The sequence below is a fragment of the Trichophyton rubrum genome (genome assembly GCF_000151425.1).
Source record: "Trichophyton rubrum CBS 118892 genomic scaffold supercont2.4, whole genome shotgun sequence".
Taxonomy (NCBI): domain Eukaryota; kingdom Fungi; phylum Ascomycota; class Eurotiomycetes; order Onygenales; family Arthrodermataceae; genus Trichophyton; species Trichophyton rubrum.
In genome coordinates, this window is record NW_003456425.1 from 541888 (window position 1) to 568648 (window position 26761).

The 26761-nt window shown below is 47.1% G+C and overlaps 12 protein-coding genes across 13 annotated transcripts; 8 read left to right on the top strand and 4 right to left on the bottom strand.

Moving 5' to 3' along the window:
• Nucleotides 1-93: 93 nt before the first annotated feature.
• TERG_04061 (uncharacterized protein) lies at nt 94-2252 on the top strand (the record flags this gene model as incomplete). Its single annotated transcript, XM_003234961.2, has 1 exon — nt 94-2252. Exon 1 carries the CDS (start codon nt 180-182, stop codon nt 2250-2252), a length of 2073 nt encoding a protein of 690 aa, XP_003235009.1. The 5' UTR covers nt 94-179.
• Nucleotides 2253-2931: 679 nt separating this feature from the next.
• On the top strand, nt 2932-4101 carry TERG_04062 (uncharacterized protein; the record flags this gene model as incomplete). Its single annotated transcript, XM_003234962.2, has 1 exon — nt 2932-4101. The coding sequence occupies one exon, from the start codon at nt 2932-2934 to the stop codon at nt 4099-4101; it is 1170 nt and encodes a 389-aa protein (XP_003235010.2).
• A 239-nt stretch (nt 4102-4340) lies between these two features.
• On the bottom strand, nt 4341-5524 carry TERG_04063 (uncharacterized protein; the record flags this gene model as incomplete). Its single annotated transcript, XM_003234963.2, has 2 exons — nt 4341-5340; nt 5403-5524. 2 exons carry the CDS (start codon nt 5522-5524, stop codon nt 4341-4343), a joined length of 1122 nt encoding a protein of 373 aa, XP_003235011.2.
• A 780-nt stretch (nt 5525-6304) lies between these two features.
• Nucleotides 6305-7095, top strand: TERG_04064 (uncharacterized protein; the record flags this gene model as incomplete). Its single annotated transcript, XM_003234964.1, has 7 exons — nt 6305-6355; nt 6408-6428; nt 6515-6521; nt 6578-6655; nt 6724-6787; nt 6842-6979; nt 7047-7095. 7 exons carry the CDS (start codon nt 6305-6307, stop codon nt 7093-7095), a joined length of 408 nt encoding a protein of 135 aa, XP_003235012.1.
• A 225-nt stretch (nt 7096-7320) lies between these two features.
• Nucleotides 7321-11143, bottom strand: TERG_04065 (uncharacterized protein). Of its 2 annotated transcripts, none has more exons than XM_047749707.1 (3): nt 11067-11143; nt 10871-10997; nt 7321-10792 (listed from the first exon to the last, which is right to left on the bottom strand). In XM_047749707.1, the coding sequence occupies exon 3, from the start codon at nt 9500-9502 to the stop codon at nt 7373-7375; it is 2130 nt and encodes a 709-aa protein (XP_047606165.1). In that variant the 5' UTR covers nt 9503-10792; nt 10871-10997; nt 11067-11143; the 3' UTR covers nt 7321-7372. The 2 variants fall into 2 exon arrangements, with proteins under 2 accessions (XP_047606165.1, XP_047604173.1); XM_047748196.1 differs by having other exon boundaries at nt 7321-9724; nt 9783-10997.
• A 398-nt stretch (nt 11144-11541) lies between these two features.
• On the bottom strand, nt 11542-13121 carry TERG_04066 (uncharacterized protein; the record flags this gene model as incomplete). Its single annotated transcript, XM_003234966.1, has 2 exons — nt 11542-12197; nt 12269-13121. The coding sequence occupies 2 exons, from the start codon at nt 13119-13121 to the stop codon at nt 11542-11544; spliced, it is 1509 nt and encodes a 502-aa protein (XP_003235014.1).
• Nucleotides 13122-13565: 444 nt separating this feature from the next.
• On the top strand, nt 13566-13955 carry TERG_12096 (uncharacterized protein; the record flags this gene model as incomplete). Its single annotated transcript, XM_003234967.2, has 1 exon — nt 13566-13955. One exon carries the CDS (start codon nt 13566-13568, stop codon nt 13953-13955), a length of 390 nt encoding a protein of 129 aa, XP_003235015.2.
• Nucleotides 13956-14220: 265 nt separating this feature from the next.
• On the top strand, nt 14221-15355 carry TERG_12097 (uncharacterized protein). The gene has a single exon (XM_047751107.1). It carries the CDS (start codon nt 14475-14477, stop codon nt 14805-14807), a length of 333 nt encoding a protein of 110 aa, XP_047606166.1. The 5' UTR covers nt 14221-14474; the 3' UTR covers nt 14808-15355.
• A 488-nt stretch (nt 15356-15843) lies between these two features.
• Nucleotides 15844-17193, top strand: TERG_04068 (uncharacterized protein; the record flags this gene model as incomplete). Its single annotated transcript, XM_003234968.2, has 3 exons — nt 15844-15930; nt 16017-17015; nt 17074-17193. The coding sequence occupies 3 exons, from the start codon at nt 15844-15846 to the stop codon at nt 17191-17193; spliced, it is 1206 nt and encodes a 401-aa protein (XP_003235016.2).
• A 73-nt stretch (nt 17194-17266) lies between these two features.
• TERG_04069 (uncharacterized protein) lies at nt 17267-20208 on the top strand (the record flags this gene model as incomplete). Its single annotated transcript, XM_003234969.2, has 2 exons — nt 17267-18099; nt 18178-20208. The coding sequence occupies exons 1-2, from the start codon at nt 17764-17766 to the stop codon at nt 20206-20208; spliced, it is 2367 nt and encodes a 788-aa protein (XP_003235017.1). The 5' UTR covers nt 17267-17763.
• A 247-nt stretch (nt 20209-20455) lies between these two features.
• Nucleotides 20456-22608, bottom strand: TERG_04070 (uncharacterized protein; the record flags this gene model as incomplete). The annotated part of the gene is made up of 1 exon (XM_003234970.2): nt 20456-22608. Exon 1 carries the CDS (start codon nt 22079-22081, stop codon nt 20456-20458), a length of 1626 nt encoding a protein of 541 aa, XP_003235018.1. The 5' UTR covers nt 22082-22608.
• A 16-nt stretch (nt 22609-22624) lies between these two features.
• On the top strand, nt 22625-26739 carry TERG_04071 (uncharacterized protein). The gene has a single exon (XM_047748197.1). The coding sequence runs from the start codon at nt 24091-24093 to the stop codon at nt 25612-25614; it is 1524 nt and encodes a 507-aa protein (XP_047604174.1). The 5' UTR covers nt 22625-24090; the 3' UTR covers nt 25615-26739.
• The last annotated feature ends 22 nt before the right edge of the window (nt 26740-26761 follow it).

Here is a 26761-nt window from a genome sequence, read left to right on the forward strand (position 1 = left end):
TGATAAGGTCCCGTCGGATTCATAAGCAATCTATCGCTTATATTTTTTCCTGCCATCAAATTCCATCTCTTTATATCTTTGCCCCGCCATCTATTCACCGGGATTATCGACAGAATCCAGATTATATTCTGTTTTATCCACTTGGAGTATAGACCTGTTAATTTTTACATTAGGCAACCATGGTGTTGGCCAAGTCGAAGAACTCCGTGGGGTTGGGGAACAGTTTGATGAATGATAGATTCGGCAAAGGAAAGCGTTCAGACCGAAAGAAAGTATCTCACAATGTTGCAGCTATTCAGCGGAAGGGCACCGATGGCGAGACCTACATCACAAACCCGACTGAAGAGGCATCATGGGTCAAAATGCGCAGTATTACCGAGCAGGCGGCTCTCGACGAGTTTCTAAGCACAGCCGAACTCGCGGGAACCGACTTCACAGCTGAGAAGTTGAATAACGTCAAGATTATACACCAGGACCAGAAGAACCCTTACCTCCTTTCCGCTGCGGATGAGAGAAACGCCATCCGGAAACACCAGAAGAACCGCTCCCGCTTGACTGTTCCTCGACGTCCCAAGTGGAATGAACGAACAACTCGCAACGAACTAGATGCGATGGAACGAGAGAGCTTCCTTGATTGGAGAAGAGGGCTTGCCGAACTCCAGGAGGTGCAGGATATATTGATGACGCCTTTCGAGCGAAATTTGGAAGTTTGGAGACAGCTTTGGAGAGTTATCGAACGGTCAGACCTTGTCGTACAGATTGTGGACGCCAGAAACCCGCTTCTCTTCCGGTCCGAGGATTTGGAAAAATATGTCAAAGAAGTGAACCCGGCAAAGAGGAATTTGCTGTTAGTGAATAAGGCGGATATGATGACGTTAAAACAACGGGAGGCCTGGGCAGATTATTTCGAGGAACACAACATATCTTACAAGTTCTTCTCTGCTGCCCTAGCTAAGGAGCTGAATGAAGCGAACGGGGAAGGAAGCGGAAGCGATGATGATGACGATGATGTTGATACAGCACTTGCTGAGCAAGCAAGCAACGCCCATATTCATGATTCAGAGGATGACTCGGAAGCGGCCGAAGAGGCTGTTGAAGAGGAGAACGAGGAGGAAGAAGACGATGATGGTGGCGGTTTACCACTTCCACAAGAATCCGAGTCAAAAAGAACTGAAATAATCACGGTAGATGAACTGGAGGCACTCTTTATGTCTGCGGCCCCTCCGCGCGACCCTAATGATGAGAAAGGCAAAGACGTCACTACTATTGGTCTTGTTGGGTATCCTAATGTTGGTAAATCCAGCACTATTAATGCCCTTCTCGGATCAAAGAAGGTCTCCGTCTCTGCAACTCCTGGAAAAACAAAACACTTCCAGACTCTCTACCTAACACCAAAGATTGTCCTTTGCGATTGTCCCGGTCTTGTTTTCCCTAATTTTGCAACAACAAAAGCGGATCTTGTCGTCAATGGCGTCCTCCCGATTGATCAGCTACGTGAATATACCGGTCCAGCAGGGCTCGTCGCCCAAAGAATCCCGCTCCACTTCCTTGAGGCAGTTTATGGAATGAAGATACCCATCCGCAGCATCGAAGAGGGAGGTACAGGAGTCCCTACTGCATCTGAAATCCTTCGCGCATATGCCCGTGCCCGTGGGTTTGCTACAACTGGTCTAGGACAGCCAGACGAATCCCGTGCGGCAAGATACGTGTTGAAGGATTATGTCAATGGAAAGTTGCTATTCTGTCATCCACCACCCAAGGATCCTCCATTCACAGATCCAAAGGAGCGCTCGGACTATGAATTAGAATTTAACGAGGGATTATACGATATGGCTCATCTCCCTGCTCGGCGGAAGGAGGCTTTGCTCAAGGAACACGCAGCCGCAATTCGCGGCGATTCGTTAGATGGGATAAGTGATGATATTGATTTGGATTCCGACATGACCCCGTCCCATGTTTCTGGAAACAGCTCTATACCTGCCCAGAGCGCACGGTCGAAGAAGCTTGACAAGGGATTCTTCGGTCCTGGCGGCGCTGGGTCGGCGGGTCATCTAACGATGCCATTCAACTATAAGTATTCGGAAGTGGGAAAGCAGAAAGCAGTTACTGGCCGCAAGCAAAGGGCTCTTATTGCATTGGAGAAAAATATAGATGTTTCAGAGGTCCGAGGCCCAGGGAAGAAGCATTTCAAGGCGAATAGAAAGGTCAAAACAAAGAAAAAAGGAAACAGTTTCCTGGCGGAAGAAGAGTGATTTTGTTACGAGTGTATGTTCTCATGCCACGGTCCCATGCATTTAGAAAGGTATCATGTCATTTTTCAGGTCTATGAACTCGTAAAAAGTGAAAAGCACTTTCATATCTTCATCGTAATAGGTATTTATGTGCAGTGAGTGTGTTATAAATAAAACCGTCCCCTTTTCAGGGAAGAAAGCTTATCGCTTATCGCTTATCTCATGTGACCTTATCTTTAAAAATATTTTGTCTGTGGCCCGCCATTTCTCAAAAATGACGAACATCGACCTCCCTCCCTTGTAACCATTCATAGAAAGGACCATTTTTCCCATAAGAAAACGTTACAATGCCTCCAACTAAACAGTGGATGTATGTCATTTCGGATAAACTGATGTGACATTTCTTTGGGAGAATTCTAAGTGCTAACCGCTATATTCCCTTAGTGACAAAAAATCCGCAACCAAATATCAACTCTTCCACAGATCGCAAAATGACCCCCTGATACATGACCCAGAGGCAGAAGACCGGATTTTGCATGTAGTAGGACGTCCTGGGCCAGCTTCTAGTATCAAGTCGTCGTCAAAGAGAGAAACACGGACTTTGAGGGAGCTTGACGAGGAATTCAAATCGGCGACTCGCAAAAATGAAGGAGAGGCGGCAAACTATGGCATCTTCTATGATGATACCAAGTATGATTACATGCAACATTTGCGTGGACTAGGGGAGGGAGTTGGAGACGCCCACTTCGTGGAGGCGAGGACAAAGGGTAAAGAAAAGAAGGGCATGAAACTCGAGGATGCGCTGAAAGAAATCTCGCTAGATGGGGATGGAGCAGAGAGCTTTACCTATGGCGATGCTAATGATGATATCTTGTCAACTGCTTCATCATATATACGCAAGGCCACTTACCAGGACCAACAGGATGTGCCGGATGCGATTGCGGGTTTCCAGCCAGATATGGATCCGCGATTAAGAGAGGCCTTAGAGGCACTGGAGGATGATGCCTACGTTGACGAAGAGTGCGATGAGGATATATTTGATAACCTTGTTGCTGGTGGGCATGACGCAGAGGTGGACCCTGACGAGTGGAGAGATACATACATTGAAGACCATGACGAGGGCTGGGAGTCTGATGCGACAGAAAAGGCACCAGTTCAACACGATACCTCTACCGATAGCCAACTTCCCACAGCATCAGACGACAAGGGAAACTCTGTTACATCGTCTCAGCCGCCCAATGATGACCAGATACCTGATGTGGAGGAACATGAAGGAGACTGGCTCAAAGATTTTGCAAAATATAAGAAAGACATGAAAGCAAATAAAGTCGCAGCCAAAGTTGACGATAGCGCATCAGAGCTCCGTACTACGGCATCAACACTATTTACTCTCGGGGGGACCCCGGTCAGGAAAAAGAAGCGCAAGGGTGCAAAAACAAACCCTTCTGCCTACTCAATGACATCCTCTTCGCTTGCTAGGACCGAAGGTCACAGACTTTTGGATGACCGTTTCGAGAGAATGGAAGCCCTATATGCTTTGGATGAAGGGGAGGAATATGAAGGCTCCAGCATGGCGGATGATATGTCCGTTGCAAGTGGCGTATCACGCTTTTCTAGATTCTCCAAACTCTCGCAAGCCCCGAGCCTTGTTGCCAATGATAGAAATACCACTCTTCGGTCTGATTTTAACGACGTCATGGATGGGTTCTTAGATAAATGGGATGATCGACGGGTCCATGCTAAGCGCAAGGGAGCCCAGGGCCGAAGAGGAAAGAATGGGAATGAAGTTATTGGAATGAGGATGTTGGATGAAGTCAGGCAAGGTCTCGGGCCTCCCAAGCTTTCCACAAATGCCTTTGGGAAAGTCTGATGCAGATACCCATTTGAAGCTATTTACGATTGTGGGTTTTCTCATACTGGAGTTCAGCGTTGGTTTTGAATCAAAAAGTACCTGGCCTAGTTTAACTTAAGGGGAATAGAGGATAATATGTGCGATATTTGAGTGCTAGTATCTACACTTAAATAACGACGAATTCTGACACTCACTAAGTAGTTTATCGATATATGCTTCTATTATATTACATGTTGTACAGATTGTGGGTATATTTTTCACAGAGCTCCGCCAACTCGCTCTACGATCCACATAGCAAGACGAACATTCCAACTGACTCGTCGCTCAACTTTCCTTAGATCTTCTCTTGAGATGGGTTTAGAATCCGCTTGCAGCCACTCCGTTTCCTGGCCTAATCTCTCTTTCAAACTGTTGTCTGTAGTCACTATGACAGCGCCCACCTCTAAATCAAGCCCGTAGCTTCGTTTGGTATAATTGCTGCTTCCAACAAACGTGAGACTTGGATACTTCTCATTCGGGAGTGTCACCCATAATCCCTTGGCATGATATGTCCATCCACCAGGCTCATTCACAGTTCCCTTACGCCATTCCTTCAATTCAATAGAATTAGTTCTTTGTGATTCCGCAACCCGATCTAGGAACCTAGCAGACAAGTGGGTATATGCTGCTGGTAACATTCCAGAGACGCCTGGGGAACCATAAAATCCATTCGCCCACGGGGATGCCGTGAGAACTGTTCCTTGGCTGCTTGGAGAATCAGGCGATGGAGTAGTGCTTGAAATCAGAAGTGATGAGAGAACCGGGTGCATGTTGAAGTAGCCCGCAGTGAAAAGCCAGCGGGAATTCTTCAACATCGGGCTGCTAGCTAAGGTACTTAGGATGCTTGTAACAGCCGGAAACTCCGTTGACTGATCTGGTTTTAGTATTGGCGTAAACTGAGCCACAGGGTATACATATGTCTGGTTGTCAGCCATGGATGTTAAAACTCCCTGGGCTGTTGGTGGTTGTATTAGTTTCGAAAGCGATATAGACGCCGCGGATATGAAATCTTCGGGATCATCTAAAGGCGATGGCCCCGCATTTGTAACTGGCCAGTTCATAACATAGCCTTGTTTGCTCTTTGGATCTGGCAGAACCTGAAAACTGAACCTGCAAATAGCATGGTGGATCTGGGAATAGTATTCAGCTAGTTCTTTTGACTGGAAAACGTGATATCGATCGAGCCGGTTTGTAAAATAGTCATTGGAAAGGTTAGCCCTGTTAAAGAAAAATGGATCAGTAAAATGCACCCGTATAAAGATAAATGTAAAGCGCAATACCCAGAGAGAATTATTTCGTCGTCTACTCCGTAAAGTTTCATGTGTTGAAGCCCCCATCCTTCGTTTATTCTCTTTGGTACGTATTTCTTTTTCATTCCAACGAGATTAGGAGTATGAAACATTCTTATTTCTACCCTTTCTGGTCCATGTTCCTCCACCAAGGAAGCTAATAGAGAAGCACAAGACGGGTTTGGGGATTCACGAGATCCACGCAGTGCATCCGTAAGAATGGAGATCTTTAAGTCTGGATTCCGGCGAAGGCTCTCATTAATGACCGAAAGAAGCTCATGTTCTGTCTTCCCAATATACAAGGTTGAGAGGTATACCCTTCGTTTCGCGTTACGTATTTTATCCTGATAGTCGTTAGCCAGCCATCCTTGAGAGTATGTAAATTGACCCGTACCTTCAAAGTATCATAGAACGCAGCAGGAGAGTTCAAAATCTGAATATTGGACGCTTGTATTTCGAATTTGGGCGCAATTCGGTCTAATTCCACTGTGAGACTGCCCAATGGTGAAGAGGCGCCGTTATAGCCCGCAGCTGGACTCGAAGTAGATGAGAACTTGCGGACGGGGGAGATATAGTTGGCGGTACGTGTGGAGTAGCCCCGGCAGCAATTGAGGAGGGCGCGGCCTCCCGTACGTTTCATCATCGTCTCTCGGCTCTAAATTTCATTTCAGAAACAATATGGTAAAGGCCCAAGTGTCGAATGCTACCAGTCAGATCTCTTATTGTCATGTTATTAGGTATTTTTTTTTATCTTATCGGATCAGCTGAATCGGCGCTAAACCACTTTCGGAACCTCGCGGCAATCCGAACAAACCAAGCGGAAAGCCGTGAACAACTTCGACCTCCCACGACAGAAGACCAACTTTAGGGTAACAACACCGTCCGCTGTCACCATGTCGACCATCACCAGGACATTGCGGAACTTGTGGAAGATCGGGATCAAGGTAGACCTTACCTGAAAGCAATACTCTGTTCGTGGCTAATCCGTTTCTGCAGGACTATGGTCACCAGATGCACGTAAGTTAATCACCGGCGGCGGCAATTACAAACGAATATATGCTGCGGAGATGCAGATGCTAAGTTACATCTGCTTCATGCTATAGTATATTGGTACGTTCATGGACCTAGGAAGTTTTGAGACCAATTGCTAACGGAGTCGAATGCAGGTGATACCAAAGCCGGTACCCTCGTAGCCATCGACCGATACGGAAACAAATATTTTGAGAACAACGAAGAATTGCCTCGTACGTCATATATAACTCTAGAATTAAAAAAAAAAAAAAAAAAATAGTGATGTTGACATGCGATGAAGTCCGAACTCGTTGGGTTGATTATAAAGACCATGACCATGATGCTTCGCATATCGACCCCGGCTGGTAAGCTCGCTGCCCCTATGTATTCGCGTGGAAGCCTCTGACTTTACTACATAGGCATGCTTGGATCTCCTATATGGTTGACAAGCCACCCACTCAGGATGCCATCATGCAAGCTGGGGTACGAAAATGGGAAACCCCCGAGCACAGACCCAACATGACCCTTACTCGGGCCGCATACAAGCCATACTCGACGTTAGTTCCCCCCTCGACGTCCTTGACTGCTCATAGAACATTAAGACTAATATTTTCGAATATACAGTGTAAAACCGAAATACTCCGCCTGGGAACCAGTTGCTGTTCCCCGGTAATGGAGAGAGCACGTCGGACTTCCTTGGCAGTAGGATCCCTATCTGTTTTCTATAAAATGCCGGTTAGACTTGCTGCTAAGGCCTTGTTTGCGCAAATATGTATATAAGATGAACCACCGGATAACCTGATTTTGTTCAAGACCATCTTTACGCTTCATTCGGATAGGGAGAGTATGCAAGGTTTTCTTTATTGGCAAGGAGCATAGATTATAATTTATATTTTTTGTAACCAAAACGCAGCGACATAGGGCTCATGCGTAGAAAATTGAGAATAATTTTAAAGAACATAGCCACCGGAACCGACATTCCACCAATGCCGAACCGGCCGGCCGTTCTCAAGGTCGATACACCACCATAACACTTCCTTTGCCTTTTCAATCTGGCCTCCTTGCTCGTACGCTCTGGACAAAGCAAACCATGCTTCTGAGTTGTCCCAAGCAGTGCCGAGTTTAGTAAGTGTAGAAAGTAGCCCATAAGCCCTATCTCTCGCAGCAAGACGGTTAAGAGACTCAGGCGTGTCGTCAGGTGATGTAGTTGTAGCTTCGACGTTTGCACTAATTCCGTTTGGAGCATTTGTTTCCTGTTGGCGGGATGGTGAATGGAGAGATATGTTTGAAATATCGGGCAATGGGGGCGGCGAGGACTCTTCTGCGGGCAGTGTCTGGTCATGAATGTCAAGTAGGAGAGTAGCCAGACCAACCGTTGCACGTGGATGGTCTGGATAATGCATAAGTGCTTCCTCGAAATGTTTGATGGCCTCATATGGCTTCGATTGCGCCTGGGTGATGTAACCGCGTTCAGCGTAGATATCGCCCCATATTTCGTCTGGGGACTTTGTGCCACCCCATCCTTCATCAGCAAAGGCCCGAGTAGATGACTCCTGAGCTGCAACAAGTCCTTCAATACGACTGGCATGCGTTGATGCCTCGTTGCAAGCTTCCATAGCGTCTTCAAGCAGTAAGGCCTTGCGGTAAAGGTCGGAGATGAACAGCCATATCTTAACAAGCAAGCTGAGGGAATGCTTTTGCTCCTGGATTCTTGGGAACCTGGTTAATGCTTTATTCAGGGGGCCGGATTGGCGAGCTGTAGGCATCCTAACGTCCTGTATTGGCGGCTGGTGTGGATGACCGGCAGGAGCGGGTTCTTCCGTGTGTTTCATATTATGGTATATAGGCGGTAGGGCTTGCCTTGCAGAGTCGCTCTGTTCATTTGAAGCCAGCTTCTTTTCAGGGGCTGTATTGGTTAGGCTTCCTTCCAAGCGATGAAGCTTCTGGGTGAATTTATTTTCTTTTCTTAGAAGAGAACCCTGACGAGACCGACCGCGATGCTGTGGACTGGACCCTTGTTCATCATTATTTGTAACTTGGATAGCAGGTGCGGGTGCAATAGTGGCAGCTTCTTTGTCAGTCATTCCTGACGCTGCTCCAGGTGCTATACCGGTATCACCGTCGAGCAGACCCGCTTGGTCTACCGGAGGCCGCTGGGTCTTTTTCCAGCCAAAGATGCTAGCTCGGCCAGTTCTAACAGTCCCAGACGCGCTTTTGGGAGGAGTTAGACGGTTTGAGCTGACTTTACCCTCGATATCAACTAGCCCAACACCAGCAAAAAGCCGGCCAAATAGACTTATTAGTTCGTCGCTATAATTCAGAGCAGCCTCGGGGCCACGAATGACATCCATGAGTGCAAGTTGGGTCATGCGTAGCTCAACCATGCTCTCCCGCTCGCGTGTTTCTATATCCGGAAACCTCGAATGTTGTCCATCGCCTGCGAAACCGCCGGAGGCCTCCTCCTTTCCAGTTGAGTCTCGAAGGGGTCGGACAGAACTTTGCTTATGGAGCAGTTTTTCTGTCGATACCATTTCAAATACAACATCACAGGCATTAACTGCTGTTTTAAAATCCTCCTTTGAGCTAAGTAAGAGTGCAAGTAAGTGCCATAGTGGAACAATATCTCTCTCCCCGTAGTTTATGATGGAGCGAGAGTCCGCCTGCTCTGCGTCATCTTCGACATTGGACGAGCTAAGTGACGTACGAACAAGTTCAATGGCACCGTCAAGATCTCTTGTTTCTGCACGTAACATAGCGAGAGCAAATACAGTAGCAGGATTGGGTTCCTGTTCAGCCTCGGCTGCCAGAGCCTTTTCCAAGGCACAAATGGCATTGGCTTGAAGCTCGGCTCTGGACTCGCTGATAGGAGTCCATCTTGCCCATGTAGCGAGGCCAATACCAATAGCCCTATAAGCAAACGAGACCCATTGAGTAGGAATGCCGGTGCCACCGGGTTGGGCGCTAGATTGAACTGGAGCATGACCATTTGTTTGTATTCGTTCACTCAGTGCTTCATCTAACAGGTCAGTAAACTGTTTAACTTTCTCTGCGTCTCTTCGCGACCCAAAGCAGCATAACATAATCAATCCCTCGGCTAGGGTATGGATGAAAACTGCCGGATCTTCGACCTCCCTGATGTGGCTGGAGTGTTGCGATCTCTCCTTCGCGTCTTTCACAAGATGAATATACGTATCCAGGGCATGAATAGCTAGGTCAAACTCGGCCAGGGCTGCATGTACATGAAAAAGTTCTCTGAGGATTAACGTGGAGTGAAACGTCTTGGTTGCAGCGCGATATAGTATCTACAATATCGTCAATTATTGTTTTCTTCGTATATTCCATGCAAAGAGAAGGACTTACATCCAAAACATTGCGGGAGATGGCACCTTGCCCTCCCTCTCCAAAATCATCATCGCACCATTCAGCACTACAGAATACTTCCCAGTTGTGGATAACTTGCTTGACCCATAGCTCAACCTCTTGGTTAGAAACATTAGCCTTCGGGAACTTGGAGTGCCTGAGGAGAACGTTTTCGCAAGTTGCCTCTATCCTTCGAAACTCTGTTGAGAGCTGAACACGTTTTGGTGCATTCGACATGGGTGGGTATTGGAGGTCATTTTGTAAAACAATAGAAAGGATGTCATAGTATGCTCGCCACAATGAGGTCTTTGAACTTGAATTTGTTAGCGTGATATCTGCAACCACCGCAGGGTCACTGCCTTTTATATCAGGATGGGACGCCCAAATACGAAGAGATCGTAGCCCGAATTCTAAGTTTGCCTCGTCGTAATTTGGCGCTTTGGATATAAACAACTCGTAGGCCAGCATTGAGGCCCTGGCCAGATACTGTTCGGACCAGAACAAAAGCTGAGGATTTGTGGTATCAGAAGATGCAGGGGTGGCCGCCCACGAAAAGGTTGATTTGAAAGTCTGCAATGCGTGTTCTTTCCCTGAAGACAGCTCCTCTGCAGCGCCTATACATTACAATTAGTAGTGTGAAAGAGGCCTGTCGCTATCCATGTCGGAATATTCACCTTTCAAATAGCCTCCTTGTACAATGCACACTTGTGTCCATGGAGACAATGACTGCTCACCCGTAGTCAAAGATCGTACGGTTCTCTCGAATTCCTGCGGTAGGCTTGCCGTCGCCTCCTCTGGGTCAGAGAGCTCCCAGAATAGCCATGCTAAGCATATCTGCGCCTGGAAGGTGTCTTCAGGAGTATTCTGCCCATCCGCTTGAACGGACTGGAGGTCCGGTATGCACTCTCGTAGGGAATTGGCAGCCTGCTCGTTGGAAGCACTGCCTAGGGACGTTCGTTTCCTGCAGTATTCTACTATCTGGGCTTCAACCTGAGCAGTTTGGACCAAACCTGTAACATATCACCATATATTAGCATTCCGAATATTATCCCTGTGAGCTCGACGGCATCGAGAGGGGGAGAACACACACTTCCGGCCAGGGGCGTGTTTGACAATCTTCCGGACCAAGCCAGGTATTTCGTGCCAATTTTGATTGCATCGCGCCGTGGTCAGTAAGTTTATATAGCGCTGGGCCTTCTCCGTAAGCTGAATTTGCTATAGAAATCATATGGTCAGTATCCGGAGACAAGGGGGACGAGACCACCTCATCTCATGTGCACTCACGGTCATAGTTTCTCGGAATAAAGGGAGAGCTCTTGGGCCCGCAGCATGGCCGGGCTAAAAGAAACAGTAAACTCTTGCACGACTTCGCAAAGACCGCCGCCCCAAGGCTCCTTTTGCTCGGCCTGCGCTGTGTGGTTCGTCGTGCCTCCTTTACGCAGCGAGCTCGAAATACCTTAGTCAGCATTGAAATATTAGTCATTATCTCCTGTTAGTCAGCAGCGCTTAGTTACAACCTGAGGTTTTCACCGACAGAAAACAACATCCGACTTGCAACGTCAACCTCATCGTCAAGCGACCATTGATTATCAGCCATCAGATATCTTGATTATGCAGGCAGACTTGCATCTGCTAATAGATATAGCTATCATATTTACATTTATCTTTAATTATATTTGGTCAACTGCATGAATGCGAGAGAAACAGGGACTTCTCAGGATAGTTATTGCTTAACTATCCCTGACAGCCTTCGATCTATCTACTGGCGGACTGTCGGCTTCGCGATTAAGATGACTGCCTGGTCACCCACCTCCAGTGGCCTGTTCGCAAAATGTTCCTTCAGGACGGGCTGGAATGCCTCCTTCATTTCACTGTTCCTAGGGTGATCCTTATACCAGAAATCCGTCAGGACGTCCGCCGCTTTGGTGCAACGGACAGAGAGGTCTTCTTCCGGGAAATTGCAGTGTGCATCGACCCGTGCAACAGAAATATTACCGAAGCCATGCGTGGCAAAGACCCTGGCTGCCGTGGCGAGCAGGAAGCCCTGGTGGTCGATGGAAGACTCCTCGGCCAGCATTCCCTGCTGTGCTATAGGGGCGCAAGCCTTATTAATGAGGTTGACTACTTCGTTGTCTGGCGCTCCCTGGACGATTACAATGCGAGCGTTGGGAGCTGTGGCATCTACCACGCGGGTCATTTCAGTGAGTGACTGCTCCAGGTCATCCACATAGTGCAGGATCCAGAGAGCTACGGCGGCGTCGAACTTATTATCCTCGAAGGGCAGCTTTTCAGCTGTTCCCTGCCGGATTTTGACACTTGACTGTGCACTGTTGTTGGTAAGGACCTCGTTTCTGTCCCCATTTGGCTCGATGGCGTAGGCTTTACCTAGCTGTTTGGCTATTGCTACAGGTAATTCTGGAGCAAGCAGATCAGTCTCTATTGATACTACTACATTCTTAGTGAGGTGGAAGTATCTATTGACTCACCGCCATGGCCACTGCCAATATCAAGGACCTCTTTATTTGACTCGACAGCCTTGAGAACAGCGTCAAATTCATGACGTGTAAGTCGCTCCGCAAATGGCTTCCATGCTCCCTCGCTCAGAAGATGTGGACGTCTTCGGAAGGTAGGCAAGGGGTATGGTCCAAACAGCGGTTCCAGTTTCATCTTCCTCGCGGTGATAAACAAATGGTTCTCTTTGTGCTCGAAACCTTTGATCTCGAAGTCACATCGGTCAACAACTTGGATGAAGAGGCCGGCCTGCTGTACAACGTTCAGCCACATGCTCATAGTGAGGAACGTGACAGGGATGACTCGTCCCATGAAGTTGGCGTCGTAGTTCTCAATGTATTGGTGTTTCCGAGCAGTGCTTAAAGCCGCTTTATCCTGGATATAGTCCTCTGCCGCGATTGTTCCCAGAATAAGTGTACCGCCAGGACGGAGCCAGGATGCCATTTTGAATACCATAGAGTATGTCGTTGTATATGACGCTTGGAACAAGTTGAAGAGTGAAACGATAGCGTCAAATTGCTGAGATGGTTCGTATTTTGTCATGTCAGCCTTGTGAAAGGTTCCGGGGAAGCTTTTTTGGCAGAAGTCGACCATCTTTTGCGAGATGTCAATGCCAGTAACTTGGAAGCCGGCTTTGATCAAACGAGATGCAGGCCCTCCAGGGCCGCAACCGATATCGAGGACTGATGAGCCTGCTTCGTGATAATCATTTAACCTGGCAAATGCCGTACGGAGCCCCTCGTTGCCGCCATACGCATCCTCGTATGCCTCAGATATCTGGTCAAACAACGCCTCTGCAGTTATGGTAGGTTTCGTGATAACTGTCATTGTGAATTCGACTCCTAATGGTGGTTTGGGAAAATGATTATAGCCGATCTGGATATTGTATTGCAGTTTCAACTGTGTGGATAGGGGGCTCAGGGGGTTCGGACTGTTTAAAGCAGTTGTAACTCCTACTCCTTGGCTTGACCTCGGATCTCCAACGTCTCCTTAGGCACAGATTTTCACGGCATATTTCGAATCTGCCACATCTGGTACACCGCCCTTTCACGTAGACTCGGGCCGAGATACAGGCTTGTGGTGCAGAACTATCTATATTTTGAGATCTGGCCATTTGACTAGTTGTGTAAACTTTACGAATACCCAGCTATACCCAGATTTGCTTATTTATGGCATCTTTCTTCTTATACTGTGTCAACAAAGGTCTGTCTGAGTATTTGGAAACCTGCCTATCATCCACTACAACTGTGCTGGCGAAAATACACCCTAGCCATGTCGACGTTATACCTGCCAGATGCTGATATGCTTCTTACTATGTCAGATGGCATAGCGGAGCAAGTTCGCAAGTATGCAGATATGCAGCGGGCTTGCAACGGCCGTTCTAGTGACTTTACCTCCCAACAAGGTCAGATGTTACTGAATCAGGCCGAAGCAGTAGCCCGAGAATGCAGAAAGCTCCAGGCGCTCGTCTCAGAGCCTAAAGACTGGATGGTGCAAGCCGCCTGGTCGTACTGTGATAGCGTTGCACTTTCAGCCGCCATCGAGATGGGTATTCCAACGCTAATTAAACCGGGTGGGAAAGGCGTAACCTTGTCTTATCTTGCCACCTGTACCAACGCATCACCTGCTCTGATCAGTGAGGAAATTTATCGTCCCTTCTAGGCGTTCACGAACAATTTACTAACAAGACAACAGAGAGAATCATGAGACTATGCCTTAACAGGTTCATATTTACTGAGTGCAGCGCCGGGTATTATCACCATAACCAGCATTCTCTGCAGTTGCTCGATACCAATTTTGGCAGCCTTGTTCATTACCTGTAAGTCCTCAACCGCTGGGAAGGTTGATCTCCGGCTGTAGCTTTTGAGTCTGACTAGATTTAAGAGTCGACGACGGCTTGCTCTGTGGCGCCTATCTCGCTCGCACCGCTCGCCAGAACGGTTTAAAACATCAGATGACCCTACGGAAGCTGCCTTCGGGGTGGCATTTCAAAGTGAGTGAGGCGATTCATAACTAAGGACCAAAAGAAAAAGCAAAATAAGAAGGCAAATAAAAGGGGGAAAAAAAAGCGAGGGGAAGGGAAGCATAGACGCTAACACGAGCAACTAAATAGCCAAACTGCCCCTTTACGAATACTATCACTCCGTTGATACCGAACGCGGCCGCCGCTTCTCCCGAGCAATGGCCGGCCACTATGATGGGCCGTTGGACATGCCGATTGAGTTGATCTACCCGTTTGACGATCTCCCCGATGGATCGACGATTATTGATATCGGGGGTGGCAATGGCCAGAATGTGATCCGCTTGGTGAAGTCGCATCCTCAGCTCGTTGCCATTGTGCAGGACCACGTCAGCGTCATATCCAATGCTGAAAATATGGTCAAGGAAAGTTATGGGGAGGAAATAGTCGGCCGGATTACGTGGGAGGCGCATGATTACTACGCCCAGCAGCCTCGAAAGGGAGCTGATATCTACTTGTTGAGCCACGTCTTGATGGACAACAATGACGAGTAAGTTGTTCCCCATTTTTAACCGTTTCGGCACTATCTTTGGTGTCAATTCCTGATCCGGTATTTGCTTCTTTTCACAGAAAGTGCGTCAAGATGATCCAAGAAATTGCGAAAGTCATGGACCCAGCTAAGTCGAAGCTATTGATCCACGATTTCGTAGATCTTCCGAGAACCGTTGGGGAGGGTGCTCGTCTGCTTGACATGCTCGATCTACACATGATTGCAAGCCTCAACATATACTCTCGTACTGAGTCAGAGTTTGACAGTATCATTGAGCGTGCTGCTGGCGATTGGGGTTTGGCGAGACACAAGACGTGGCCAGGAAGAGGATCTGCAGTTCTAGAGCTGCGCCTCCGTTCAACGTGTGGATCGACTAGCTAATCCATCTGACAGCCCATTTGATATCGCTGGGTGATATACGGAGTATGACGGCGTCCAATATATCTAACTTCTCGTCTGCCGTTATATCAGGCACTGCTCAGCTGCTGATTGATAAGCAGGCCATAGTTAACTACCTCGGTGCCTTAGGTAGGCAGTAACTAGACCCTTTTTTTTTTTTTTTTTTTTTTTTGGGTAACATCTACGTGATAAACATAGCTTGATAGCTGTTTCTTCCCCGCTATGTCTCTTCTAATACCAACTTCGGCGGCAGGAGTTGTTGTCCTTTTCCTCTCCCTAGTAGCTGCCCACCACCTTTTTACCAAGCTCCACGCGTATATAAAACTGCGCCATATACCCGGTCCGCCGTTGGCCCACTTCTCTGGCTGGCTGCATCGGAGAGCTATCTTACGCTATACACCAGCCCAATGGTATCAACATGTTATTGAAGAATATGGTTAGCATCGTCCTTTTCGCCTCGCCGGGCTGCTGCTGGGCACACGTATCGTCTTCAGGCAGCTCTAGCTAATGGGTTGTCTTGTTCTCCCTCAGGACCACTCGCCAAAATCGCACCCAACCTCATCGTTACATCCTCGCCTGAAGTATGGATGCACGTTACTACCAAGCCAGGCTATACTCGCTCCGACTGGTTCTTCAGAGCCATGCGTGTCGACTACCAGCATGATCATCTTTTCTCACTAACAGATACTGCCGAACATGATCGGAGAAGGAAACTACTAGGCCCTGGGGTAAATAATTCATTCTTATGTTTATCATTTTCCGAAACTTGTAACTATTGAGTCTTCTAAGTAAACTAACTGACTGTCATGATTAGTTCTACGGAACAGAATGTTCCTATGAAATATGTATCAATGAGCGTCTTGAAGAATTACTTCTTCTTATTAGGTCAAAATACTTGTCCTCCAACTTGAAGATGGTGCCAGTGGACATCGCAGCAAAGGTTCAGTATTTTACCCAAGACGTTATCGCTACCATTACTTTTGGCAAGTCCTTTGAGATGGTCCAAAAGGACACTGATACAAATGACTACATCAAATCCATAAAAGAGGGGTTCCTAACCGCCAACATTCTGGTTGCCTTCGGGCTTGCGAAAATTTCTCAGTCGTCACTCATCGGCCCAGCTCTAACTCCTGTAGCCGTTGAAGAGACTGGGTATGGAAAACTACTTGCAGTCTCCACCAAACTTATAAAAGAGCGCGAGGCAAATCCTCACGAAAAACCAGAGGATATGCTCGACTCATTTATTCGGCATGGTGTAAAAGGTGATGCCCTGCGGTCCGAGGTTCTCGACACTCTAGTCATCGGGTCCTTCGGACCTGCCTACTCTATCTGCTCAGTGATTCTACACACCTTAGCAAATCAGGGCGTTCTTACCAAACTCCGGTGCGAGATTAATGAGGCAGTTGCTACAGGTAAGGCGCCCCGGATAGGCGAGGGGCCTATCAGCTTTGCCCAGGCCAAGCAACTTCCATACCTGCAAGCCGTGATTCGCGAGTCACAACGAATGCTACCGCCTGTAATTGGCCTTTTCCCTCGCGACATCCCTGCTGGGGGAGACATTGTCACTGTGGCCGGCAAGACTATATTCCTGCCTGGAGGTGCATATATTGGACGATCGGTGTATAGCATGTTCCATTGTGAAGAAACTTACGGTCATGACGCCGATAATTTCCGCCCAGAGCGCTGGTTTGAAGCTGAAGACGCGAAGCTTGCAAATATGGTTCGTGTAAACGAACTTATTTTCAACCACGGAAAATACCAATGTATGGGAAAGGTGATCGCTCAGACGGAAATAGCGAAAGCCGTGTTTGAGGTGAGTGCCGAAATTGTTCAGCAGGCATAGCCATATTGCTAACAGTGTGGATGAGCAGCTACTACGAGAATTCGATTTTGACGTTGTTAGTCGAGACAAAGACCCCTGGAAGACAGTTGATATGTTTGGAATTTGCGGGGTGTCAGATTTTTGGGTACATGTAAAGAGCATTGAATAAAAAACACAAATATAAATAGCGTTTTAGTTGGCAAATTTTGGTAACCTTAAAAATATATAAGCTTAAAGTTTCTTGGGAGGCGAGATTCGATACTATTGGTTGAGCTTTTTTTAAGTCCCAGGCGTTTTATTGGAGTTATCGAAGCTCAATATTAGTCATCATAATACTCACTTTTTAGTCATCAAGGTGGTGCATGCTTTGCTGCTAAAAGGGCCTGTCATGTAGGCCATGCTCTCTGTCAATATATGTGTATCATATAGTATCATGTACGTAATATCCGCGAGCATGGGAGTGTCATCTGTCTTTGGTGATCTGGATTATTCCTCTGCATTGCTATACACTTAGGAGAAAATGTTGACGTCACGTGAAAGATAGACGCCCGGACCAACAGTGTTCCTTGTCCATAACTAAAATCTCTCCTACAGCATACCTTTAAAAAATTATTAATGAGCACCAGCTTGTGCATAATCCCCCCAGTTCGAGCTCAGATTATTCTACATGATCTTAGTAATCTATATATGGATCTTCTAAGCTACTTTCGTTTATGCGACTGTTGTCAAGGAATTCGAAATGACGGCAGTTATGGCCTTGCGCGCCGCGGTGCACAATCTTTGTACCATCCCGGTGAAGGAGTTGACCTCGACGGCTGAATATATTGCTACAACGATTAGCGAAAGCAGTGCGATTCTGTCTGTACCGGCTAACCAGGGTCAATCCGCCGGCGAACCCGACAAAGCAGGTCTCCTCCAAAAATTGAAGGCCCGCATCACCAGCCTGTTACAGGATAAGACGGTTGAAGGACGATGGGCCGGCGTGGTTATTATGAAAGCAACGGTGGAGTCTGGGAGATGGGAGATATTACGTGGCTGTGAGCCCTGGGCTCGCTATATACTGGCTATACTAGGTGTATGTTTGATCGAAAGCTACTGCCTTAAGGCAGACGTTGAAGACTTGCGAAATGCTAATCAACAGCTGCACTAACAGAAACCAGACCCATTATCGTTGAAGAAACTGGGTATCTTGTGCCTTACGCGGATATTTCAACTCACGCATCCATATCCAACACTGACTCGAGAAATAACGACGCCTATGCTACCACAGTTCATAACCGCTTGTCTAAACACTATATCCACACCCAGCGGCACCAAAAACAGAACCTTAAAGTACGGGAACTCCTTAGTCGACACTGTATTGTGCTCCTTCTTAACGCTCCTTCCAAACCATCCAACCATTTTCCGGCCTTTCTTGACGCAACTTCAAACACTTGTCCTGCCGCTGGTAGCTTCATCGAATACGCAAAATGTGATACCCCAGTCCACGAGGTGGGCTGCCCAGCAGCTCTTCGTATCACTTCACCAGTGTGCTCCAAAGAATACAGGAAATGAAGAATGGGCCAAGGCTATTCGTACCACAATTCTATCTGCACATCGAACTACGGACCACTTGTTCAGATCTATAGTAGAGCACTGGAAATCAGTTGATTCTACATTGCCACAGGGAACTTGTAATAGGCCTTCACACTCCATTGTTGGTGACTTCGGAATTGGCCCTCTTGAGCTCCCTCCCTGGTCCGGAATACAACAAGGAACTGGGCGGTTAGTTGGTCTACTAGAGCTCTTGTCGAGTTTCCTCAAGTCAAGATCGAACTCAACAGTTTCCATACCTGTAGGCTCAATTCTTGATCTAACATGCCGGCTGGGGTCTATCGCTCCTCCTTCAATCTCAGGAGAGCATGGTGCCTCCATCAATCCCGAGATAAGTAGAGACGAACGAGAAGCATTACTGAGCGTAATACCTCCCATGCATGCAGCCTCTATGGGCGTACTACAGTCTCTCCTTGAAACTTTTGGCACAGAGAATCTTTCGATTGCCAGAAGCTGTTTGGAACAAATTATCTGGATGTTTACGTCTTCAAATCCTGCCCGGTCTGTCCGAGAAGCGGCATATAAATGCTTTGTTGCACCACTCACGATTCTGGGCCCGTCACTGACCAAACCAGATGTCCTGTCGCTAGTACCAGTCCTCCAGACCGCATGCAGTGATATAGTACCGCCCAAAGATTCTGCTATAGTCACTGGAAATACGACCTCAGGTGGCAAGGGCACATCAACTTCAACTGGAACCACCGATGCAGATGCATTCTTACAGAACAAGTCGAAGCTAAGTCCCGGACATTCCAACGAGACTGGTCCTCTCGCAGATTCAGCTGTCAGATTATTACTCGCGACCATTACATATGTTCAAATCGAATATATTCCCTTGTCAGTTCGTGCGAAGATTGATCGCACATCAATCCTTGCTGGCAACAGTGATCTTATGGTGGCCTGTGTTCTTAATCCAATACCTTCAACCGAGTCGCAGCGTGGACATCCTAGCATACTCCCATTCCTGGCGAGAAGCCAGCCTAGTAACTCTAGGGTTGAAGGGTTACTTCGGCCTCGTATGCCTGTGATATTTACTGGGGCAGGCAGGAAAGGAAGAGCTGAAATCGAAGATTATGAGAATGGCACTGAGGTAAAAACACACAGCGGCGATTCTTTGAGCAAACAAAACCCCGATGCGCGGGAGTTCTTGGCTGAAAAGTTTGGGCCCCGTCCAGCCCCCATTACCACCGAACCTACAGCCCTGCTGAGCGATGCTGGACGAAATAAACGAAGACATCAGGATGATGTCGACAATGCTCTTCCAGCTGATTCGCCACAGCCCGATAAACGACCTCGGGTTCAAAATGATATACCAACATCCTCTGATGCCTTACCGAGCGGGAAAGTGGCTCAAGCCCTTGATGTTCTGTCAAGCTCATTAAGCGGTCCAAGTGATCAGAATACTTTGAAAATGAACGTGTTTCCGGAGCCCGAAATCAACCATCCTACCCAAGACAAAGCCCAAGAGCCTAGTCAACCGCCAACGATAACCGAAAGTCATGAAAAAGTTCCTGCGGCTGATGCGGAGAGCGATGACGAGATTCCTCAGTTGAATATTGAATCCGATACTGACGAGGAGGGTGAAGATTGAGAAACATCGTGTATATTTATTCAGGAGTCGTGTTTTTAGCGGTATTTAGAATACTTTCACAGGACCAAATCCTTATTCAAGGCGGAAGGCTGAGACAAAGCTCTCTTTAATTATATGATTCTATGGCCATATATGGCTGCTCAAAAATGCCACCAATTAACCCCCTGCGAAAATAATAGCAGGAAGCTCAAATTGAAGATTCCACCATTCTATATCTATACTTGAGTCAAGCCGGCGAGGCATGAATCTATAAAACGATACCACACTCCCACCACCTTGTTCCCTTCCACCATCGCAGTGGTTCAGCTTGCCAACGCACTGCGCCACCTGTACCCTTTGCAAACCCCATAGCTCTAATGGGACTATATGGTACCGGCTCCTCCATCCAAACGCCGCCAATTGTAAAATCATCACAAAGCAAAGGCCCAACACAAGCCAGCCAGACCAGGACAAAGACACATTTCGACAGGCGTTTCAGCCACACAGGGATTCTGAAAGGTATCAATCGTCCAGAGAGTTTTTCAATCGATATTTGGAAAAATATACCAACGATTTGAAGTGCGAAAAATAGAAACTGATTGAAGGGGTTCGTGGAGGAGTTCTGCGTATAGCTCCCCGAGAAATGCAGGATGCCGCTCAATGTAAACGAGATAATAACTTGGAGGCCCCAGAAAATCGACTGCGGCCATTTTCTCCCCGGATTTCTGGATATCAGCTTGGATTTGATCCAGTTACCTGGGGCTAGAAATCCAGCTCTGAACTGTTTATGCCAAAACTTTCCCCAGAATCCTACCAGACCTTCATCCAAGATTGGAATAAGTACATCTCCAAAATAAGGTGGATAGAGAAAGGAGGCTTCAAATGGGATCCTGGTCTTAAATCCAAGCGGTGTCTGAGATATGGCTAGGAAAACAGTAGCCGATATCGTGGTTGGGAATAATACTGCGCAATACACAGCTGCTCCGCTCATAGCAAGGCGATACATATATGCTATTGTAGGTGCGAGAGGCCCACAGATAGCAAGGAATGGCGGGGGCGGATAGATAATGTGGCCCAGGAAGTGTCGGTCTCCAGTTGAGATGACTTTCAGTAAATCGAGACAGAAGAAATAGAGCACCGACTTATAGATGCTACCCACCAGCACGCCTCTGGTATTTTCCTCTTCCCAAAGCATATCCACATCCAGGTCGGCATTCTCACCCCGAGACAGCTGGAGTTGGACTTGTTTTGGGAGAGGCGGGAAGTCCTTCGGTCTCCAGTTCCAATGCGGCCCCCTATGGCTGAAGAGAAGATCAAAGGCCCAGGTGAATCGGTGGCCCAGCTTCTCTGGAAAGCCCTGCCATTTGAACCGCGGAACTATCTTTGGATCGGAGCAGGTAGCCTTGCCGTTCGCATCCCCATTTGTAGAGTCATATTCACTTGAGGAATTCTTCAATATGGCTGAAGTGCGACCAGCCTTGCCACCCCGTCCCTGCAGCAAATTCTCCTTCGAGGTACTGAAAGGTACAAAGGACCGTTCAATCCGCTTATAAGTTCCTTGCACGTCATTGAATATGAGCAAGGAGGCGCTCCATATGCTAAGCCATGAGAAGACCAATCCAACGCCATAACCACCCAAAACGAGAAGCGACCTGCAGTGTACGATGACATATATGTTCAAGTAAAGAGTGTAAAAATAAAGTAGATGTCTTATATATTTGACAGGCCCGTCGCGAGGCCACTTGATCACAAGGGCGAAGATAACGATGAATACTGATGCAAAGTCCCGGGGAAACACCAAAGGTTGGAACTCTCCAGACTCGATTTTGGCATCAAAAAGCTCATTTCGACGCTGCAGATGTGTCTTCACTGTGTCTATATAAGAAGTATCCATCCTTAGAGCAGCACACCAGGATGGAATCACAACCTGGAGAGCCAGCGAGTGACAAGGCTGGCTCGAGATTTGGTCTGGGAGAAATCTAACAATAACTTAAGGGGTGGAGTTAGAATTATTCTCGGGAATCGGGCAATCATTGGTTGCCACACTTGTGTATTTATTGATGGCTGACCCTAGTCTATGAATCAGTGGCTTGTATCGGTATCTATCCTCGCATGAAATTATTATGTCTTGCCGTCACAGAAGCTGTAATAGGAATAATAACAATACTAGGAGGTGGTTAAGTATGAGAACCCCGGTCGAAAATGCTGCATAAATAGGCGGAGGATTCTCTTCGCTAATCTTGAAACGCCGGGTTTCTTTTAGCTAGTTAGTATGTGTTCTGGAGTATTCCTTGTTTGCGTACGGAGTAAAGGATCCAAATCATAGTTCTGAGACTACAGAGTACAGAGTACCCGTCTTAACCTTGACCCATTGATCATGCTCCTGAGAAGGGCTCGCCCATGACGGCGACAGGGGGGGGGGATTGCAATTACTCCGTACCAGTCCACTATTTCGAGGAAGCCTTGCATTCTGGGAAAACGATGTGGAGGACAGAAAGTCATTCGTATAACTGCGTGCAAACAGCCATAAGAGAGTATCCCGTAGTTAGCTCCCTGAACATGGCGTGACGGCTCCATATAACTAATGGTTATACTGCCAAGGCTGGACACCGTAATGACCGAGGATAACTGGTAGTAATCACCAGATCGCCGCGAGTGTACTTGGCGTTTGAATCGAAAATGTCTACTCCGTAAAACAATTCCGATTAGTTTATTCTCCTTTCTCTCTCTCTTTTTTTTCGTTTCGCCAGAAAAAAACAGCAAAAAATCAACAAAGCGTTTTTAAGGTTTGGCGGTTATTAGCCGCGCGCCAAATAATTGTCGACTTATATCACGTGATGGTATTATTACCCATATAGGAAAAGAAACCTTGATTCTAAACGCGTAAACAAGCGCAATGAAAAGCTTAGATAATCCTAATCAGTGCGACTTTCACTTGCATAAAATCGATATTTTTGACAGCTTGGATGAGGAAGAATAAGAAGCATGGCATTTATCTATACGATCCCCTTCTGTTGTGCCAATATCCCCAACTGGAGTGTTGAAACGCGGAATCAACACGACTATCAACGTTTTATCCATTGAGCTGAGGCAAAAATCGCGCCAAGACAGTGTTGGTGAGTTTAGGTTAACTAGCTATGGAGAACATTTTGCTTGATCTTCTGGTTTGAAAGTAATGATAATTCTGGCCTGAGGAATCCCAAAAGCCATTGAATCGAGATATCATGCAAAATGTCAACCAAACGGCGGATTAATCTAGTTGATCTCACTGGAGATGGAGAACCAACCTCTGACTCGACTCGCAAGAGCCACACAGCTCCTACTGATGGCCAGGAGCTTCGGGCGCGTCAGAGCGTCGTGGATCTTTCTCAGGGGGAGCCGAGTTCCCAGATGGAGCGTGATGAAGAACTATATGCAATGCAGACAGTTCAGGATTCTCAATTCGATGAAACGGCTTACTTGACCTCAGAGCTCTACGGTATTTATCTCTTGGACATGCCAAGATATCGCAGGAAATGGACCAGAAATACTAACTAGGAAAATTCCTCTAGGCCATCTGGAAACTAAAGTCGTGGGCGTGAGGTTCTACAATGGCCATGCCACATTTGGCGAGTGTGTCCTTATCAAAAGAGACAGCAACAACAAGTATGATTCAAATGCTGTCAGAATCGACAATGTCATGGGCCACCAAATCGGTCATCTACCTCGTGTGCTAGTTAGCAGGCTTGCTCCTTATATGGTAATTGGCTGTCTCCGTTGCTAGACATACTGGTGCTGAATTGCCCTTAGGACTCGAATGAACTGCTGGTAGAAGGCACACTCTCCGGTGAAATCGGAGCATACGACTGTCCTATTACACTTCACCTGTATGGAACAAGTGAGCCTGGGGCAAGGGAACAACTAATGGAGAAAATGCAACGTGATAGGTTACCAACCACTGTGGTTAAAGCAGCAATTCGGAAACAAAAACAAGATCTTGCAAAGAAGGCCAAAGAGGATGCTGCGAAGATGCGTGCAAATGCGAGAGCCTTAGCCCAGCAGAAGAAAGGCAATCCAATGTTTGCGAATCTTTCCCAAGGGACAGAACCGACCCAGCAAACAGAGAGTTTGGACGAACTTCTTTCTCAGAGTATCGCATTTAACCCCCGAGAAACAGAAAAGATTGTGGAGAAGTTTGGCATGGATGAAACCGAACTTTCACAAATGCCAATGTCAGAATGCCCTCCTCAGCTTTCAACGGAACTCCTTCCATATCAGCGGCAGGGACTGGCATGGATGCTTGACCGCGAATCCCCCAGCCTTCCAAAAGAAGGCTCTGACGATATTGTGCAGCTATGGAAACGAGTTGGCAAGAGATACATGAACATTGCAACTAATTACTCATCTTCGACTGCGCCGCCACTTGCAAGTGGTGGAATTCTGGCGGATGACATGGGCCTTGGTAAAACGTTACAGGTCATCTCGCTAATACTAGCTAATTCGACCCCCAAAACATCAAAGTCTTCCAAGGCCACACTCATTATTTCTCCTCTTGGTGTGATGAGCAATTGGAGAGATCAAATAGCGGCTCATATTCACAAGGAGTATGCTTTGCGTGTCCTAACATATCACGGCTCTGGCAAAAAAGAAGCTGCAAATCTCTCTCAATACGACGTAGTTATCACTACGTATGGTGCCCTTGCCTCAGAATACGGACAATTGCTCAGTGCAACCGGGAAGCTTGCAAAGACGAAAAGAGGGCTTTTCGCTATACGTTGGCGAAGAGTGGTCTTGGATGAGGGCCATACAATTCGAACACCAAAGACAAAGGCAGCTTGTGCAGCTTGTATGCTAGAGGCAGACTCACGTTGGTCTCTTACCGGTACCCCCATCGTCAATAACTTGAAGGACCTGTACTCCCAAGGAAAATTCATCAGGCTATCCGGTGGCTTGGAGGATCTACCTGTCTTTCACAGTGCATTGATTCGGCCTTTGAATGCTGGTGATGAAAATGCTAGCCTTCTACTCCAGGCCTTGATGGCAACCATATGCTTAAGACGCAGAAAGGATATGAGCTTCGTAAACCTTCGTCTACCCCCTATGGAATCTCATATACTACACGTTAAATTTCTTCCCCATGAGAAGGAGAAGTACGAAATGTTTGAGTATGTAATTACCCATCCAATACTTAACCTCATTAAACAAGTAAATAATACCAATACTCTAGGGCCGAGGCTAAGGGTGTCTTCATGGACTTCCAGTCAAACAAAGGCAAGAAAACAACATATTCCCATGTCCTTGAGGTTCTTCTACGACTTCGTCAAGTATGCAATCATTGGAAACTTTGTCACGACCGTGTCAAAGGACTTATGGAATTACTGGAGAAGGATAAGGTGGTTAAGCTCACTCCGGAGAACGTCAAGGCACTTCAAGCCGTATTGCAATTAAGGATCGAGAGCCAGGAAGAATGTTCCATTTGCCTCGAAAGCCTAGACAACCCTGTCATTACCCCCTGTGCACACGCTTTCGACTACTCCTGCATTGAGCAGACAATCGAACTCCAGCACAAATGCCCTCTCTGTCGGGCCGAGATCAAAGACTGCTCGGAATTGGTATCCCCTGCTGCGGAATTTGGCGAAGACTGCAATCAAGTTGACGTAGAGTCAGATTCTTCGAGCAGTAAAATCCAGGCTCTTGTCAAAATCTTGACGGCAAAAGGTCAAGCCACTGGGACGAAGACGGTGGTTTTCAGCCAGTGGACATCCTTCCTTGACTTGATTGAACCTCACCTTGTCTTATACAACATCAACTTTGCCCGAATTGATGGAAAGATGAACTCCGCCAAGCGTGACGCTGCCATGGGTAAATTCTCCCGTGACTCAGAATGTACCGTGATGCTTGCCAGCCTGAATGTGTGCAGTGTCGGCCTTAATCTGGTGGCTGCCAACCAGGTTGTCCTGGCTGATAGCTGGTGGGCTCCAGCCATTGAAGACCAAGCTGTGGATCGCGTATATCGCCTGGGCCAGACACGTCCTACAACTATATGGAGACTCGTCATGGAAAACAGTATTGAGGACCGAGTACTTGATATTCAGAAGGAAAAGCGGGAACTTATGAGCACGGCTTTCCAAGAGAAAGCTGGCCCTAAGGATCAGACACAACGATCTAGATTAGCTGATCTGGAAAAACTCCTTCGGTGAGATGTTCTACGAATACAAACTCAACATTCGTACCAATGACTTTAGTCTTGTATAGTCTTTTTCCTAGTAGACACGCGGGCCATATAAAACCTTAATACATGATCAGCCCTGTCCCCTGAAACATTGCAGAGGGACAATGTGAATTTTGTATAGTAAATGTATACGTAGAATAGTACTAGACGGGCAACAGTTGTACAGGGGACCGCAAGAAACATAAAAGTAAAAAAGGGTATCATGATGCAACATATCCCGTGGTAACCACCTGTCTGGCCCATTTCTCATGTACACCCAAACTACTAATCAACCTGCTTTTGATAAAAACCGCAAGGCCCGTACTAATAAATAGCCATATGCAAAAACGCTGCACAAATGGTTAAGTGATAAGGGGAAAAGCT

Bases quoted from the DNA above. Each gene is read 5' to 3' on its own strand.
- TERG_12097 (XM_047751107.1), top strand. From the start codon at position 14,475: ATGGCCGGCCACTATGATGGGCCGTTGGACATGCCGATTGAGTTGATC.
- TERG_04071 (XM_047748197.1), top strand. From the start codon at position 24,091: ATGGAGAAAATGCAACGTGATAGGTTACCAACCACTGTGGTTAAAGCA.
- TERG_04065 (XM_047748196.1), bottom strand. From the start codon at position 10,250: ATGCTGGCCTACGAGTTGTTTATATCCAAAGCGCCAAATTACGACGAG. The intron at 9,725-9,782 runs GTAAGTCCTTCT...ACGATATTGTAG, and splicing joins TCTCCCGCAATGTTTTGGAT to ATACTATATCGCGCTGCAAC.